Source organism: Ranitomeya imitator, chromosome 5 (genome assembly GCF_032444005.1).
Source record: "Ranitomeya imitator isolate aRanImi1 chromosome 5, aRanImi1.pri, whole genome shotgun sequence".
Lineage (NCBI taxonomy): Eukaryota > Metazoa > Chordata > Amphibia > Anura > Dendrobatidae > Ranitomeya > Ranitomeya imitator.
In genome coordinates this window covers 17,373,337-17,389,342 of record NC_091286.1, presented here as the reverse complement: position 1 = coordinate 17,389,342, position 16,006 = coordinate 17,373,337, and the positions used below count along the sequence as shown (strand labels likewise).

Below are 16,006 nucleotides of genomic sequence, written 5' to 3'. Positions count from 1 at the left end.
TCCTCAAACTCAGAAACTTTGGAAGGTGGTTTGGACCGTCTAAACGAAACCGCCTGATCTGCGGGTTCCGTAGCGGAATCTTTGATGCTACAGGCTTGGTTAACTGCAGCAATGAGGTTCTGAACCATATCCCTGCTAGCGATTTGGTTAGAATCCAGCTTCAACACATCTTCCGAAGGTGCATCTGAGAACGCTTCGCGTTCCTGTCTAGATCCTTTGCGGCCAATCTTAGTAGACTCGGACAGAGCCTCCTGTGATCCGCTAGCCAAAGCAGAAGATGTGATGTCATAGCAACCTATCCGGCGCAGACACTAGGGTCTGAGACACTTGGGTGAGATCGCAGGGATTGGGACAGAGAGGAGACGCACGCTGTGATAGGGGACTCACTCTCTCGGACAGCAGGGGTGTCCAGGGCGGTAGGCACCGCGGAGTCGTCGCAGTCCTGACAGAGGGAGGGAAATCTGCAAATGTAGGGCGAACATACAATGTGATGGACCAAAATAGCAGAAAAAGGCAGGAGGACGGGAGAGTTCTGCCTTAGAATTAGACATAGCGCCCGAGGGTTAGGGGACGGAGGCAGAGGGAAGTGTCAGTCTGCTGTGTAGGGATACTCACAGCAGATGTCCTGTAGCTTCCAGGCTGTAGAGGAGCAGGTCCTGCGGACAGATGCACCGCTGGATGCGACGATCCCTGGCGACGCCTGAGGGACCATAAGATGGGCTGGATGCTGCACCAGGAAAGAGAGCAAAAGGCCCGCTATTAAAAACGGAAGAGGAGATGGAGCCGACAGCGCAAGCCTGGGGCAGGAAGATGGCGCCGGCTGTAGAGCGGTGGCTGGGAAGAAGTGGGCGGAGACAAGCGCACACACCAGGGAAACCAATATGGCGCCAGTTGCGGGCACTGCTATGGGGGGCGGAGCTAGACGCCCTGCAGGAAGAAGATACGGGCGGGAGAAAGCCCGCCCGAAGGAGAGCAAATGGGGGGCGGAGTTACTGCGCCAGAGTAGGCCCGAGAGGCCGGGGCCTAAATTAGAAACCGGCGACCGCCGCGCCGAAGTAGGTCTAAGAGGCCGGGGCCTAAATTGGAACCCGGCGGCCGTCGCGCCGGAGTAGGCCCGAAGCCGGGGCCTAGATTAGAAAACCGGCGGCAGTCGCGCCGGCGTAGACCTCCTAGGTTAGACGCCGGCGACCGCCAGATTGAGGGGAGAAGGAGGCGAATAAGCCATGGCGGTGGCGAACAACTCGCCTGTACCACTGAAAAAGGTAGCCCCTCAAATAGCGCCGGAGCCCGCATTGAGACTGGAGGGGGGGGGGGGTTGGGGGGAGTTAAGGAGGCCTGAGCAGGGCAAAAGAGCTGCTGAAAAACCTGGCATTTCCCCTAGGAAAAGGCCCCTCACCTCCCTAAAGGGAATCCCTAACATAAAGGTCCTGAAGGAGATAGATGGGACACCTTCTAAATACTCACCTTCTTCATCTGTATATCTTCTTCCGGAAAAAAACCTGAGGAAAGGAAATATACCTCATTATTCCGGATGCCGAAAAAGACGTCCTGAACTTGCTGGTGGACGTCCTCGTCTCCTCCAACCGACAGGCTCTGGAGGGCGAGTGGGTGGGGGACGGATGCAGGACCGGACTTCTGAGCACGCTTGTGTGCCAGGATCATGGCTCTGCTGAGGGCTCTATGAGGATACGGGGTGGCAGTACACGCCGTACTCATAGTCCATAATGTGGGATTACAGGTGTGACTGTTCACCCTGTATCCCTCCAGAAAACCTGAAAGAAAAACGACGCACATTGAGGTAGATAAGGGTCTAATGAAAGACCCGTGTCCACCTCCTACTGACACTAAGCTAAACTGAATATCCTACTTCCTGTCGGTAGGGTGTATACTGCAGAGGAGGAGCTAACTTTTTTTATTTGCATAGTGTCAGCCTCCTAGTGGCAGCAGCATACACCCATGGTTCCTGTGTCCCCCAATGAGAGGCGATAAAGAAAACATGAGTACCCTCTCTCCCCCACATGTCTAACCCTCCACAGATCAATCAAACCTATCTCCTGTATATAGGTGCCAAATGTTATGTGTCCCTCCGACCTATTCTGAGTATTTTTATTTTTATCCCAATATTCATCACAGATGTTATTTAGATCTCCGATAATTATTAACGGTGTCGGTCCCCATTTTTCCACTCGCTCCATTACTTCTCTAATCTTCCTGCTAGAGTAGGGAGGCGGAATATACATCGCGGCAACACACAGCATCACTCCATACAGTATACACCGTAATAGTACATACTGTCCCTCCACGTCCACATATACCTTCACCTCCTAATACTGAACTCCCGCTGGAACCAAGATTGAGACTCCTCTTGCATACGTGGAGAAGGTAGAATGATATCCCCTCTGGATCCATCGTCTATTCAAAACATCCACTTTTTCCCTTACCAAATGCGTCTCCAGCAAGCATATCATTGAGGCCCTTTGGTCTCTTGCATATTGCAAACACGCAGCACGTCTAGATTTCTCCCCTAGGCCTCTCACATTCCAGCACAAAATCTTAAAACGGGTCCCCATCACTTGGCTCATCTTCACTATAAGTATCATCAATTTTGAGCTCAGGCTGTCTAACTACCCTCCCCGCCCCCCCCCCCCCCCCTCCCAACTCCCCCTCCCACCCTTCCCCCCTCACATCTAACCATTCCACCTCTTTCCAAGAGTGGGGCATCATCGCCCATAGCGAACACTCCGTTTGGCATTACCTTCCCAACCCTCCTCCCACCACTGTACATAGCAGGATTTCAGACATTTTGAAAAATAACGTGTCTCAAAGTATTTTAACTTAGAATTATTTGCACACACAAGAAGTCTGCATACACTTAAAATATGTCGCAAACCCTTCCTCCCCCTTTCCCAGCAGCCATTACACCATCCCTTTAACTTTAACTGGATATAATCCAGCTCCCTTCTTCCCCCCCCATACCCCTTGGCTTGTCAATCACATGACTCTTTCCCAACTGACAGATAAGTAAACAACTTCAGACTCTTCCCACAGTTTCAGTCTCCTTTTCCTTTAAGCTTTTTAGCATTAATATCGATCCACTGGGTAGCGTCCTCCGGCTTCTGGAAAAAATGAATTTTATCAAACGCCACCACCCTCAGTCTTGCTGGGAACATCATGGAATACTGCACACCCAATTCCCTCAGCCGTCTCTTGATACCCGTGAACATCATCCGTTGTTTCTGCACCAGAGTAGAATAGTCTGGGTAGATAGCAATCTTTTGACCTTCAACTGTCAGATCCGTCATGTCTCTGGCCTTCCTCAGTATAATGTCTCTGTCTCTATAGTTTAGAATTTTGGCGAGCATGGTACGGGGATTCGCTCCAGGGACAGGTGGTTTCGGCGGGACCCTATGCGCTCTTTCTACCGCGAACACTTTTGTTAGCGCCATATCTCCAAATGTCTCTAACAGCCATTTTTCAATATATTCCGTTGGATTCCTCCCTTCAGCTTTTTCAGGGATGCCCACTATGCGAATATTATTTCTTCTGGACCTGTTCTCAAGGTCCTCATTTTTCGCAGCCAATTCAGCTATTGCTTGAGTGAACTTTTTCTCTGCTTTTTGCAGCTGCACTATATGATCTTCTGCAGTGCTCACTCTCTCCTCTACCTCCCCCACACGTTTGTCAATCTTCTGCATGGCTGCGTTTATCTGGGCTGTGTCCCCCTTAACCTCCTGTATCTGTATGGTCAGAGATTGTTTACATGAAGAGACTAGCGCAAAAACGTCTCTTAGGGTAGGCTCAGCTTCTGGCGCCATTTCCTCGGGTCCCCCTTCTGCCACCGCCATTTTACTCTCCTTTCTCCCCTGTTGTACCTCATGTTCTCCTGCTGGGCTCTCCTCCTCCTCCTCTTCGGTATCAGCTCCGGCTCCCTCCTCTGCGGCCTCCGCTCTCGCAAACTGCTGGAGCTTTGCCGCTACCTCCATGCGCTTTCTGCATGCGGCGTTCTCCTTGTCTGCCTTTTCCCTCAAGTCGGCGCCATCTTGGATTGCGCCTGCATCCCCGGCTCCCGCGTCCTTCTGCCGTCTCCTGGTCATGTTCGTCGGTTCCAGCGCTACCGAACAGCACCGCCGGCCTCTCCAAGTCTCCCCGCAGCCAGTAAGCCCCCGCAGGGACCAAACAGCAGCGGCTCTGCAGGATTTTACAATATACAGCGGCGGGAGCTCACAGCCGCACGTCCGCTCACATGGACTCTCAGGCCACGCCCCCCATGCAAATATAGTTATGAGTGTCCTTGAGGAGGACCTCGTCTATGTGTCCCACCACTTTTGCTATGTGGCTGCGTGGTGGAGATACATAGACGATGTCTTCCTCATTTGGACTGGGACCGAAGACATGTTACGAGAATTTCATGATTATTTGAATGGGATTGATGAAACGATTAAATTTACCCTTGTATACTCGGATACAAATATACAGTTTTTGGACGTCAATGTCCGAATTGAGAATGACAGATTAGTCACTCAGTTATATACAAAGACAACTGATAAGAATGACTTATTGATGTACAATAGTCAACATCCTCGGAAAACAAAGGAATCTATTCCGTATAGTCAATTATTGCGAATAAAAAGGATTGAAAGTGATACAGGCTCTTTGGAAAAATCTACTGAAGCAATTTTAAAAAAATTCTCTGATAGAGGGTATCCAAAAAAGCTTCTACAGAAGCAGAAGGAAAAAGTTGATATACTACCTAGAAAGGATCTATTTACGAAAAAGACCAAAGTAAAGGAGCTTGATCGCATTCCTTTTGTGACCTCCTTTTGTGAGGAAAGCAATAAAATTGCTGATATTGTATGTAAACACTGGAGGATGCTACATAGCTGTTTACCTCAAGTGAAAGAATTCTCAAAACCTCCAATGTTTTCATATAAGAGAAATCGTACTGTTGCCTCCACATTGATCAAATCAGATATAGGTTCCTTCAAGAAACAAGGCCAAAACACACTCACTGGTCGGAGTAGAAGGGGGTGTTATCCGTGTTTATCGTGTGTCAATTGTAGTTTGATTCTTAAAGGTTCAAATTTTTTTCATCCCATTACCAATGAGGAGTTTAAAATTCAACATTTTTTAACATGTGATTCTGTTTTTGTTATCTATCTATTACAATGTCCATGTTCCCTATGGTATGTCGGTGAGACTACGTGTGACTTTAAAACTAGAATTAATCAACACCGACATACCATAAGGAAAAAACGGATGGACTTACCTGTGTCAAAACATTTTGTAGAAAAATCTCACACTGAAAGAGAATTGCGCTTTCGAATTATAGATACAATACCTATGCAGAGGAGAGGGGGAGATCGGGTGCAGTTACTTAAGAGGAGAGAACTTGAGTGGATTAAGAGGTTAAATACCTTAAAGCCACATGGTCTTAATGTAGACTACAAACTTAGTCAGGTCATGTAAAATATATGTTGGTGTCTGTCCTTTATCAATATATGGTTGTATGTAATTTGTGGGGAATTTAATCTATTCCTTTTTTCTTGTTTATTTTTCAGATGTTCCATTCCTTGAATCATATGGTATCAAGAATAAATGTTTTTTTCTATAAAAATAATTTTTTCTTTTGTGCCTATGGGGTGACTGATTCTCTATGTTTATTTGTATGTTTTTTGTATAACTTTATTTCAGGTCATTTAATACTTATGTCCTTTACATCCCCTGGTTCTCGCTTTATTATTTGTTGTTTTCTTTTGAAAATTAAATGATAAGAAAAAATAATATGATAGCATAATAGACTTTGAATATCATTTATGATGTCTGGTGTGTTTTTGTCATGAGTCTGATATGTTGTGACCATGGATATGGGTCGTATTGAGTCATTAGTGGGTTGGAGCTATGCGGGGGGGCACCACCCCCAAATGTCTCTATTCCCACATGGAGGTACGGGGTGCCCCACTTGATTGGGGAGGGTATCCCGGCCCTTATGACTTTTAGGGGCTTGTGCCCTGACCCTTTAAATCCTGCTGAAGGCACAACTTGATTCATTTCTAGCACAATATGGAGTTTCCTACCAATGCTCTTAGGTGTTAAAAATTTTTTTTTATTTTTTTATTATTTTTTTAGTTAATTAGAATAACGAGAGCGGGGTGATGTAAATCGGACATAGTTTGACCTCTTTGCTATTATTATTTATTGTAGTGATTCAGCACTCCATACAGCGGTCTTTCCCTTGTATAAGATGGCGCCGCAGTCCTTTTGGTAGTACTGCGCAGCTGCGTGCCTGTGTATTATGGGTTCGTTGGCTGTGTAGTCACAGACATGCGCAGTAGGTGTGTTAGGACGATTTCTCCCTTAAACAAGATGGCGCTGCAGTCTTCTTGGCGGTACTGCGCAGCTGCGTGCCTGTGTACTATGGGTACGCTGGCAGTGATGTCATAGACATGCGCAGTGAGTGCGCTAGGACGCCGAAGACATGGGGGCATGTATGAAAACAACGCTGTAAGTTTGATAGAACCATGATTCTGGGGAATGGAGCACCTGGATTTTATGAGTATTAATTGCTCATTGAGCAGAATTTTAAGATTAATCACAGGATGTGTAATGCATTGTATTTATGAATAATGAATGTTTTAGGTGAAGCACTGATTACACTACTGCACTGATTTTTGTAATATTGGTTTTTACACTGATTCAGCATTTATGATATTGAATATAATGAATGCTTTAATTGGATATGTTTAGTATCTGTATAAAGAGAGGTCTCACTCACATGTTCACTGCCTGAAAAAGGATTCTTATATCCGAAACGTTGCCACGCCTGCTCAGGCAATAAAGTCCACTTTTTGTATTATTTTTTGTGCTGCTTTTCTTTCTTTGATATTATTACTGGAGGCCGTTTGGACTGCTGGTTGGGAGAGCTTTGCACACCATTGAGGTAGTACTGGATGCTGTTCCTGTTTTTTTTATATATATATATATATATATATATATATATATATATATATATATATATATATATATAATTTGTGGGACTGATTATAGCACGTGCACATTGTTTGTGCCATTGTCTGTCAATAATAAAGGCATATTTTATTGCACTTATTTCGTATATATTGTCTTATTATATATCTATCTATATGTATTTTTTTTTTTAACTCCTATACTGTGGTTTTTGTCTTGTTTTTTTACACCCCGAGTGGTTAGCTTTTTTTTTTTTTTTTTTTTAGCAATTTCAATTTTCTCTGCCTGGCTATTTTTTATATTTTTCTATATATTTTTTTATTATTATTATCTGGCTGGGAAATAGGGTTGCTATTGTTAATCCCTCCTATATTAGAGGGAGCCCAGACCAATATCATTTAGGGTGGGGCCTCCATTATTTATTACCTTGTCGATTTGTTTTTAGCTTTGTCGCTATCTCTTCCATTTCTTTCTCGACAAGATCCAGTTTTGAAATCTAAAGACAGAAACATAAAATCAGATCAGTGACCTGTAAAATCTGTTCCGGGACCGGTGCCCGACGGATTCAAACATTTCAAGTTCAAGTCCCTTTTATGACCCATCAATACGACATTAACGTAATACAAAATGGCGTTGTATGTTTTTATAGTGGTCAGTTCTTGGATGTGCAGTAAAACAGGATTTTTGGTTGCTTACCGTAAAATCTGTTTCTCTTCATTGAGGGACACAGGAACCATGGGTGTATGCTGCTGCCACTATGCACAAAAAAGTTAGCTCCTCTGCAGTGTACACCCCACCGACTGGCATTATACTCTTCAGTTAGTGAGAAAGCAGTAGGGAAAAAAAAAAGGATGAAACATATCCACAAACATGAGAACGTTAAACGTGAGAACAGTCATAGAGCATTGAACAACATGGGAGGGAGCTGTGTCCCCCAATGGAGAATCCGAGAAACAGATTTTACGGTAAGCAACCAAAAATCCTGTTTTCTCTATCGCCTCTCATTGGGGGACACAGGAACCATGGGACGTCCCAAAGCAGTCCCTGGGGCGGGAAAAACAGACTTCCATCAGGTCAGAGGACTCACCACTGCCGCCTGCAAGATCCTTCTGCCTAGGCTGGCGTCCGCCGAAGCGTAGGTATGGACCTTGTAAAATTTGGTGAACGTGTGGATGGAAGATCAGGTTGCCGCTTTACAAAGCTGTAGGGCGGAAGCCCTGTGGTGCACCGCCCAGGAGGCACCGACTGCCCGGGTAGAGTGAGCCTTTATCCCAGGAGGGGGCACTCTGTTCTTGACACGGTAAGCCTCCAAAATTGCCGTTCTGATCCAGCGAGCAATAGTCGCCTTGGAAGCCGGCAGGCCTCTACGCGTGCCATCAGGAATGACGCAAAGAGAATCCGTCTTCCGGAAAGCGGCCGTTCTAGCCAGGTAGATCCTCACTGCACTGACGAGGTCCAGCTTGTTCAACATTCGCTCCAGAGGATGAGTTGGAGATGGCCAAAAGGAAGGCAGAACAATGTCCTCGTTGAGGTGGAAGGCTTCCGAGCCTGGATCATGGTGTGAATCACCCGGTCCAAAAGGCCGGACGCTCTTAGAACTGCGGTCTCAACAGCCACGCCGTTAAACTGAGCGACCGAGAATTCGGGTGGCAAATCTGACCCTGAGACAGCAGATCAGGTCTGCCTGGAAGGCGCCAGGGGGCGTCCGCGAGAAGTTTGACGATCTCTGCAAACCAGGCTTTCCTGGGCCAATCCGGGGCCATCAGAATGACCGGCACCCCTTCCGCTTTGATCTTTTTGAACAGCTTGGGAAGCAAGGGAAGAGGTGGGAACAGATATGGGAGCACGAACTGCGACCAAGGAATGGCCAGAGCGTCGACGTTCACTGTGAGAGGGTCGCGAGATCTGGAGACGAACCGAGGAACCTTCCTGTTCATTCGGGACGCCGTGAGGTCCACGTCCGGAGTCCTCCATCGAAGACAAATCTCATGGAAGACCTCCTGATGCAAGGACCATTCCCCTGCCGCGAGACCCTCGCGGCTGAGGAAGTCGGCGGCCCAATTGTGCACGCCGGGGATATGCACCGCGGATATCACCGGAATCGTTGCTTTTGCCCAGAGGAGGATCTTGGATACCTCGACCAGGGCCAAGGACCTCCGAGTCCCCCCCTGATGGTTGACACATGCCACCACCGTGGCATTGTCCGTCTGGATTCGTATTGGTAGACCCCTGAGAATCCTTTCCCAGTGCGAAGGGACAGAAAGATGACCCGAATCTCGAGGACATTGATCGGCAGAGTTGACTCCTGCGCCGACCAACGACCCCGAACAGTTGGTTGGCGAAACACTGCAGCCCAGCCGAGCAGGCAGGTGTCCGTCGTCACCACTTGCCAGCGAACTGGAAGGAAGGACCTGCCCTGGGAGATGAGAGGGGACGTCAGCCACCAGTTGAGAGACCGTTTGACCTGGGGAGAGAGTCGGATCGGACGATCCAGGGAGAAGACAGACCTGTCCCACTGAGTCAGGATGGCCTGCTGAAGAGGTCACGAGTGAAATTGGGCGAAGTGAATCGCTTCCAATGTTGCTACCATCCTCCCCAGAACTTTCATGGCCGATCGGAAGGAGGGAAGCCGAGGACCCTGGAGCAAGCGTACGTCCAGACGAAGGATGGATCTCTTGTCTTCGGGAAGGAAGACTTTGGTCTGACGAGTGTCGAAGAACATGCCCAGAAAGATGATGCGCTGAGGAGGTGGTGATGGCGAACTCAGTCGAGGGGTTCAAGAGAGGCCTGGATGTCTTCCTGGAGCAGAACAATATTGTATCATACAATTAGGTTCTGTAGAAGGACGTAGATCTGGGGATTTATTATGATGGAATATAGGCTGAACTGGATGGACAAATGTCTTTTTTCGGCCTTACTAACTATGTTACTATGAGAAGGAATAAGGCAGAACTTCTTCCGGTTGACCGCCACCCGAAGCGAGCTAGAGTGTTGAGGACGATGGACAGACTTTTGTGAGCCTGAGAAAAAGACGGAGCCTTGATGAGGATGTTGTCTTAGTATAGAAACAGAACCAGGCCTCTGACCCTCAAGATGGCCATCAGCGCTGCCATAAGCATCGTGAAAACCCTGGGAGCGGTTGCAAGACCGAATGGCAGGGCGACGAACTGAAAATAGTCCTGGAGCACCGCAAAGCGCAGGAATCGGTGATGACCCGGGAATATCGGGACATGGAGGTAGGCGTCCTGAATATCTATGGAACACAGAAATTCCTGAGCCTCCATGGAAGCAATTACTGAACGAAGGGATTCCATCCTGAAGTGTCTCAGACGAACTCTCCTGTTCAGCAATTTGAGATCCAGAATGGGACGAACCCTTGCCGTCTTTTTTTGGTACCACAAAAAGATTTGAATAGAAACCTGTGAACCGTTCTTTTTCTGGGACGGGAACGATTTCTCCAGCTTTGAGGAGAGAGGCGATGGCTGCGAAGAAACCCGGAACTAGAGTGGGATCTCTTGGAGGTCGGGATTCGAAGAAACGATCCCGGGGTCGTGAAAAACTATTTTGTAACCCGAGGATACAACTTCCCTGACCCATGCGTCCTCTACTGAGGAGATCCAGACTTCCCTGAAGAGGAGACGGCCGCCCAGCCTGGGAAGTGGGCTGGGGTCTTGCCAAGAGTCATGCCGAGGTGGATCTTCCAGTCCTGGACCTGGAGGATCTACCCTGGGAGTAGCGAGAACGCCAGGAAGGAGTGGGCCTAAAGGATACTGTCTTCTCCCGATGTGCCTGTGGCCTCTTGCTGCTGGGAAAAGAAGTTTAACGTCGCGAAGCGACAAAAAGGCCAAAAGGACCGAAATTGCCGTCTAGGAGGAGAGCGGCGAGATTTAGACTGGGGAAGAGGGGAACTTGTGCCCCCGGTGGTGTCCTTAATGATTTGGTCCAGCTTAGAACCAAAAGAGACGTGAGCCTTGAAAAGGCAGGCTGGTAAGGGACTTTTTGGAAGACAAATCCGCCTGCCAGGCCTTGAGCCAAACGGTCCGGCGGATGGCAACAGCATTGCTGGACGCCTGAGCCGCACAAGACGCGGCATCCAGAGAAGCGGAGACCAGGTATTCACCCGCGTGAGAAATCTGGTTGGCAAGCTCCGCCAGCTGTCCGGGTGGAGCTCCGTCCAGGATACCTCGACGGAGTTGTTTGGCCCATTTGGATATGGATTTTGAAACCCAAGTGGAAGCGAAAGCCGGGCATAGAGTAGCTGCAGCTGCTTCAAAGGCTGACTTCGCAAAGGATTCTATGACTATCGTTAGAATCCTTTAGAGATGCTCCGCAGGAAAGTGGCAGCACCGTGTTGGTGGACAGCCTGGAAACTGGGGGATCCACCGAGGGGGGAAAGTCCAATTGGCGGTAAGTTCTGGAGAAAAAGGATATAAAACGCTAAGGCGCTATCCCCTCTGAAAACGTCTGGTCGGATTCTCTCTTTCTCTGTTCATGATCTCCTCGAATTCAGGGTGAGGAGCGAAAAACTTGGAAGGTGGTTTAGCCCGTCCAAACGAAACCGCATGATCTGCGGGTTCCGTAGAGGAATCGTTAATGCCACAGGTTTGATTTATCACTCCGATGAGATTCTGAACCAAATCCGTCATGCTAGCGATTTGGTTAGAATCCAGCTCCGAAATATCCTCCGAGGGCGCATCAGAGAACGCCTCGCCTGACTCAGGGGAGGAGGACTGGGAGGACGCCGACCGCAGAGGAGGACCGTGTGGCGAGATAGAGCGAGAGAAGGACTCAGACCGGCGTTCCTGTCTGGACCTTTTGTGGCTTATAATGGGGGGCTCGGACGGAGGCTCCTGCGACCCGCTGGCTACTGCGGGAGTCTGCAGGGGAAATTGATCGAGCATGGACACCAGAGTTTGAGACACCAGAGTTAGATCCGCTACCGATTGTGACAGAGAGGAAGCCCAGCCTGGGGTGGGGGTATCACTCTCAAGTGGAGCGGCCAGGGGATCCTGGGCGGTGGGCACAATCGGGTTGTTGCAGGCCTGACAGAGTGAAGAGGACTGACCTGAGGGAAGTTTGCAGTTACAAGACGAACATGCAAAATATTTGACTAAGGCAGATGAAGTAGAGGAAGAAGTAGGACGACGAGAGCGGCCTCCCTTAGAGGAAGACATCTTGAAGGGTCCCTGAAGAAAATGTCAGAGGGTTGGGGACAGGGGGGCAGAGGGGAGTGTCAGTCTGCAGTGCAGAGCTACTCACAGCAGACGAAAACGGATTCCAGGTGGCGGAAGCTGTCCGGCTTGCGGGATGGACCTCCGGTGAGAAGCAGCCCTTTAGGCAGGAAAGCGATATGAGCTCCTGTCGCAATCCGAAAGATGGGAACCGAATGAACGCCTTCCAGATGGTGACTGCTGAGATGTGGCGCCAAACGGCGGTACAGAGTAGAGAGGACTCGTGCACTTAGGAGTCCCAAGATGGCGCCGGTGGGCGGAGAAAAGGTGGTGACTGCTGTGGGAGATTGTCGGGCGGGAGAAAAGCCTGCTCGATGAAAGACGGAAGTGGGTGGAGTCACGGCACCAGAAGTAGGCCAGGGCAGAAGCCGGGGCCTAAATTAGAGGCCGGCGACCGCCAGCGAAAGACCGCGGCCCGAAGCAGTGTGCCGCAGGAAGGAAGCGGCACGGCAGCCTGCCAAGGTCGCCGCGCTGGAACAATGGCATCGCAGCCGTTGAGAGCAGCCGCAGGGCCCCGCTGGCACAGATGGCAGGGCAGCCGCTAAGGGCGGCCGAAACGGCACGGTAGCCTGTCAAGGCCGCCGCGCCGGAACAGGAGGCAGAACGGCCGCAGCCACGGAAACGGTGCGGCAGACAAAGAAGCGTGGCCGCCGCACGACAAAGCGATCCCGGCCCGTGCGGCTGAAAAAGGCCCCTACATCTGCGTATGCCATTGGTGACGACCAGTGAGATCCCCTCAATAAAGCACCCCCTTTGAAGATCCGGGATGGGATGGGATGGAATGGGGAAAATACTCACCTTGAACATCCCACGCCGTTACTAACCTGAAGAGGAATGAGACGTCCAGGGAGCTGATGTATGTCCTCGTCTCCGCAACAGACAGGCTCTGGTGGGCGAGTGGGTGGGGGACGGATGCAGGACCGGACTTCTGAGCACGCTTGTGTGCTAGGATCTTGGTCCTGCTGAGGGATCTATGAGGATACGGGGTGGCAGTACATGCCGTACTCATAGTCCGTATTGTGGGACTACAGGTGTGACTGTTCACCCTGTATCCCTCCAGAAAATCTGAAAGAAAACGACGCACATGGAGGTAGATAAGGGTCTAATGAAAGACCCGTGTCCACCTCCTACTGACACTAAGCTAAACTGGAGTGCATAATGCCAGTCGGTGGGGTGTACACTGCAGAGGAGGAGAGAACTTTTTTATGCATAGTGTCAGGCTCCTAGTGGCAGCAGCATACACCCCATGGTTCCTGTGTCCCCCAATGAGGTGATAGAGAAAATGAATCAGTGACAAGACACAAAGCAATACGCGCCCCCTAGTGGTGGAAGAAGGTAGAACTTTTGTCTAATATCTATGCAGGAGATTTGGAATTCTGCATCCGCCTCCGAAAAGATGACGAGAACAAAAAGAAATCAGCACAAAATATTTTACAAGAATCTCCCTACAATCATGGTGTCTCTTGCTGAGCATTATTATTATACTCCAGTCACATCCAAAGCTGCATGTCTCTGACTGAGACCGGCATCAGCTGTGATTCCCTAAATCCTTTTTGCTTCCAAACTGGACAATGGCCGCCTACATCTCACACTCTGCAGGGGTACTCAGTGCACAAACTGAATAAGCAAGCAGCAGCTTTGAGTGTGACTGGAGTGTGAGACATGATGCATCTCAGGACAAGAATAAAACTTCCATGTTGGTAGGTGAACTAGCATTTCTCACAACTAGAAGAGGGGTGATTCGCTTTGCAGGACCACATTAGTGGTCTGTGACCGTCAGACGGGAGTCCTGCAGACCACTTACTACCGATCGGCATGACGGGATGCCGAAAGATGTAAGGAGGATCCTAAGTAGAGTTGAGCGAATTTCTTTGGGTCCCCGCTATACATGGAGCGCGCCAGCAGATCGGCATTGCAGCTGCATGTGTTGCGGTTCTGTCACTGCCACAGCACATGTCTATATCTATAACCTTAATGAAAAACCATAATCTTTCGGGTCCACTAACTTCTGTTCACGATCAAATATTGTGACTGATGAAGGTCCGGCTATAGGACCGAAACGTTTCTTCTGTTACTTACCGTGGACACCATTAAATCACTTTATCTGATTAAGTTAAGTCTGAGTGCCGAGTTTTTTGCTATTATTCATGGTATTGGAACCTACTCTGGCACCGCTCTAACGGCTGTGCACGCGTTTATTCTGATATACTGTCACAGCACATGCATGGAGAGCCTGTTTGTTGGGTTCTCATTGCATGTGCTGTGACAGTGACACAGCGGCGACACATGCAGCTGCAGCGACCATGCAGCTGCGGCACCGATCAGCCGGCGCGCTCCATGTATCCGGGTTCCCTCTGCAGCTTATTCGGCAAGCGTTATAACTTGCCGAATAAGCAGGGACCCGAAGAAATTTGCTGAACTCTATTCACAAGACTCCCGTCCGGCAATCAGGGACTACTCATGTGGTACTTAACGAGGGTGCTGTAAGTCGATTCTCTCATCTTTAGCCATAACTGCAGGTTTGTGTGTGACTGGAGTGAACCTGCATCTGGACCCACGTCTTCCCTCATTACCCACCAGGGACTCGTAGGTTTCCGGCTTTTCATCAATCTTCCCAGCTTTCTTCATACGATTCAGCCGCTTCTTTTCCACGACTCCCGTGCGGTCGAGGAAAGTGTCGTCGTCGCTGTCGTAGAAATCCTCAGCCTCCCACTCTTTGGATTTTCTCTTGCGCGACACTAGAGAAAACGGCAGGTTGGATCATTCTCGTCGGGTAGAGACAACCAAGATGGAAGAATACAACGTGCCTACATGAATTTACAACTGCGGAAAAAAGCAAAAGATGGCGAGAAAAGTGGCAACAAATAGTAATGGTGCGTGGTCTACTGTCCTCTCATCAGCCATTGCAGGCTGGAGATGGCAGGAAGTCAGGCTGATCAGATGCACGCGAAGTTCTTGGCATTGGAGAGTAGCGAGTTGTGATTTTTCTTTTTTTTCTGCATCTCCCCAGTCTGATATGTTGGTAACAGAGAGGAATGGCTTAAAACAACAATAACGTATAATGCAGAGATGTTAACAGCCCTCTCCCGCAGATTTTATCATGTGAATGGCTCCATAGAATGACCGAGCCGATGGGGTGAGGGTCATCATCTACCAATCTGAGGGGGTCCGAGTGATCGGACGTCCAGCTATAAAGCCTTAATACCTAAATCCAAAGCGAAGCCTTTGTAAAGCTCCTGGACAGTGTTGGTACTCACCGGCCTCCTGGCGGAGTAACCCTCTCATGTCCAGCATGCGGCAGGCCTCCAGGGCGCACAGCCTCATGGCGTCCTTTTTCTTTCCTGAATGTACCACCTCTGCTACCAGCTGCTTCCCAGAAGAATCATCCACGGGCAGCCTGTGCATAAGAGAAGACGTGGAGCATGAAGAGCAGCCATCACAGAACATACAGTGGGGGAAATAAGTATTTGATCCCTTGCTGATTTTGTACGTTTGCCCACTGACAAAGACATGAACAGTCTAGAATTTTAAGGGAAGGTTAATTTTAACATTGAGAAATAGAATATCAAAAATAAAATCCAGAAAATCACATTGCATAAATTATATACATTTATTTGCATTTTGCAGTGAGAAATAAGTATTTGATCCCCTATCAACCATTAAGAGTTCTGGCTCCTACAGACCAGTCCTGGCTCCTAATCAACTCTTTACCTGCATTACAGACAGCTGTCTTGCATAGTCACCTTTATACAAGACTCCTGTCCACAGACTCAAACAGTCAGACTCTAACCTCTACAACATGGGCAAGACCA

General features: G+C 48.9%; 1 protein-coding gene across 1 annotated transcript in view; it reads right to left on the bottom strand.

Moving 5' to 3' along the window:
- The window catches only part of SLC4A1AP (solute carrier family 4 member 1 adaptor protein), a 65,309-nt gene that overhangs the window by 40,355 nt on the left and 8,948 nt on the right, over nt 1-16,006 (bottom strand). Inside the window, exons 5-7 of the mRNA XM_069768337.1 lie at nt 15,452-15,591; nt 14,772-14,932; nt 7,390-7,459 (exon numbers count right to left, since the gene is read on the bottom strand). Of these exons, the coding sequence (XP_069624438.1) occupies nt 7,390-7,459; nt 14,772-14,932; nt 15,452-15,591 (371 nt within the window). The remainder of the gene's footprint in view (nt 1-7,389; nt 7,460-14,771; nt 14,933-15,451; nt 15,592-16,006) is intronic.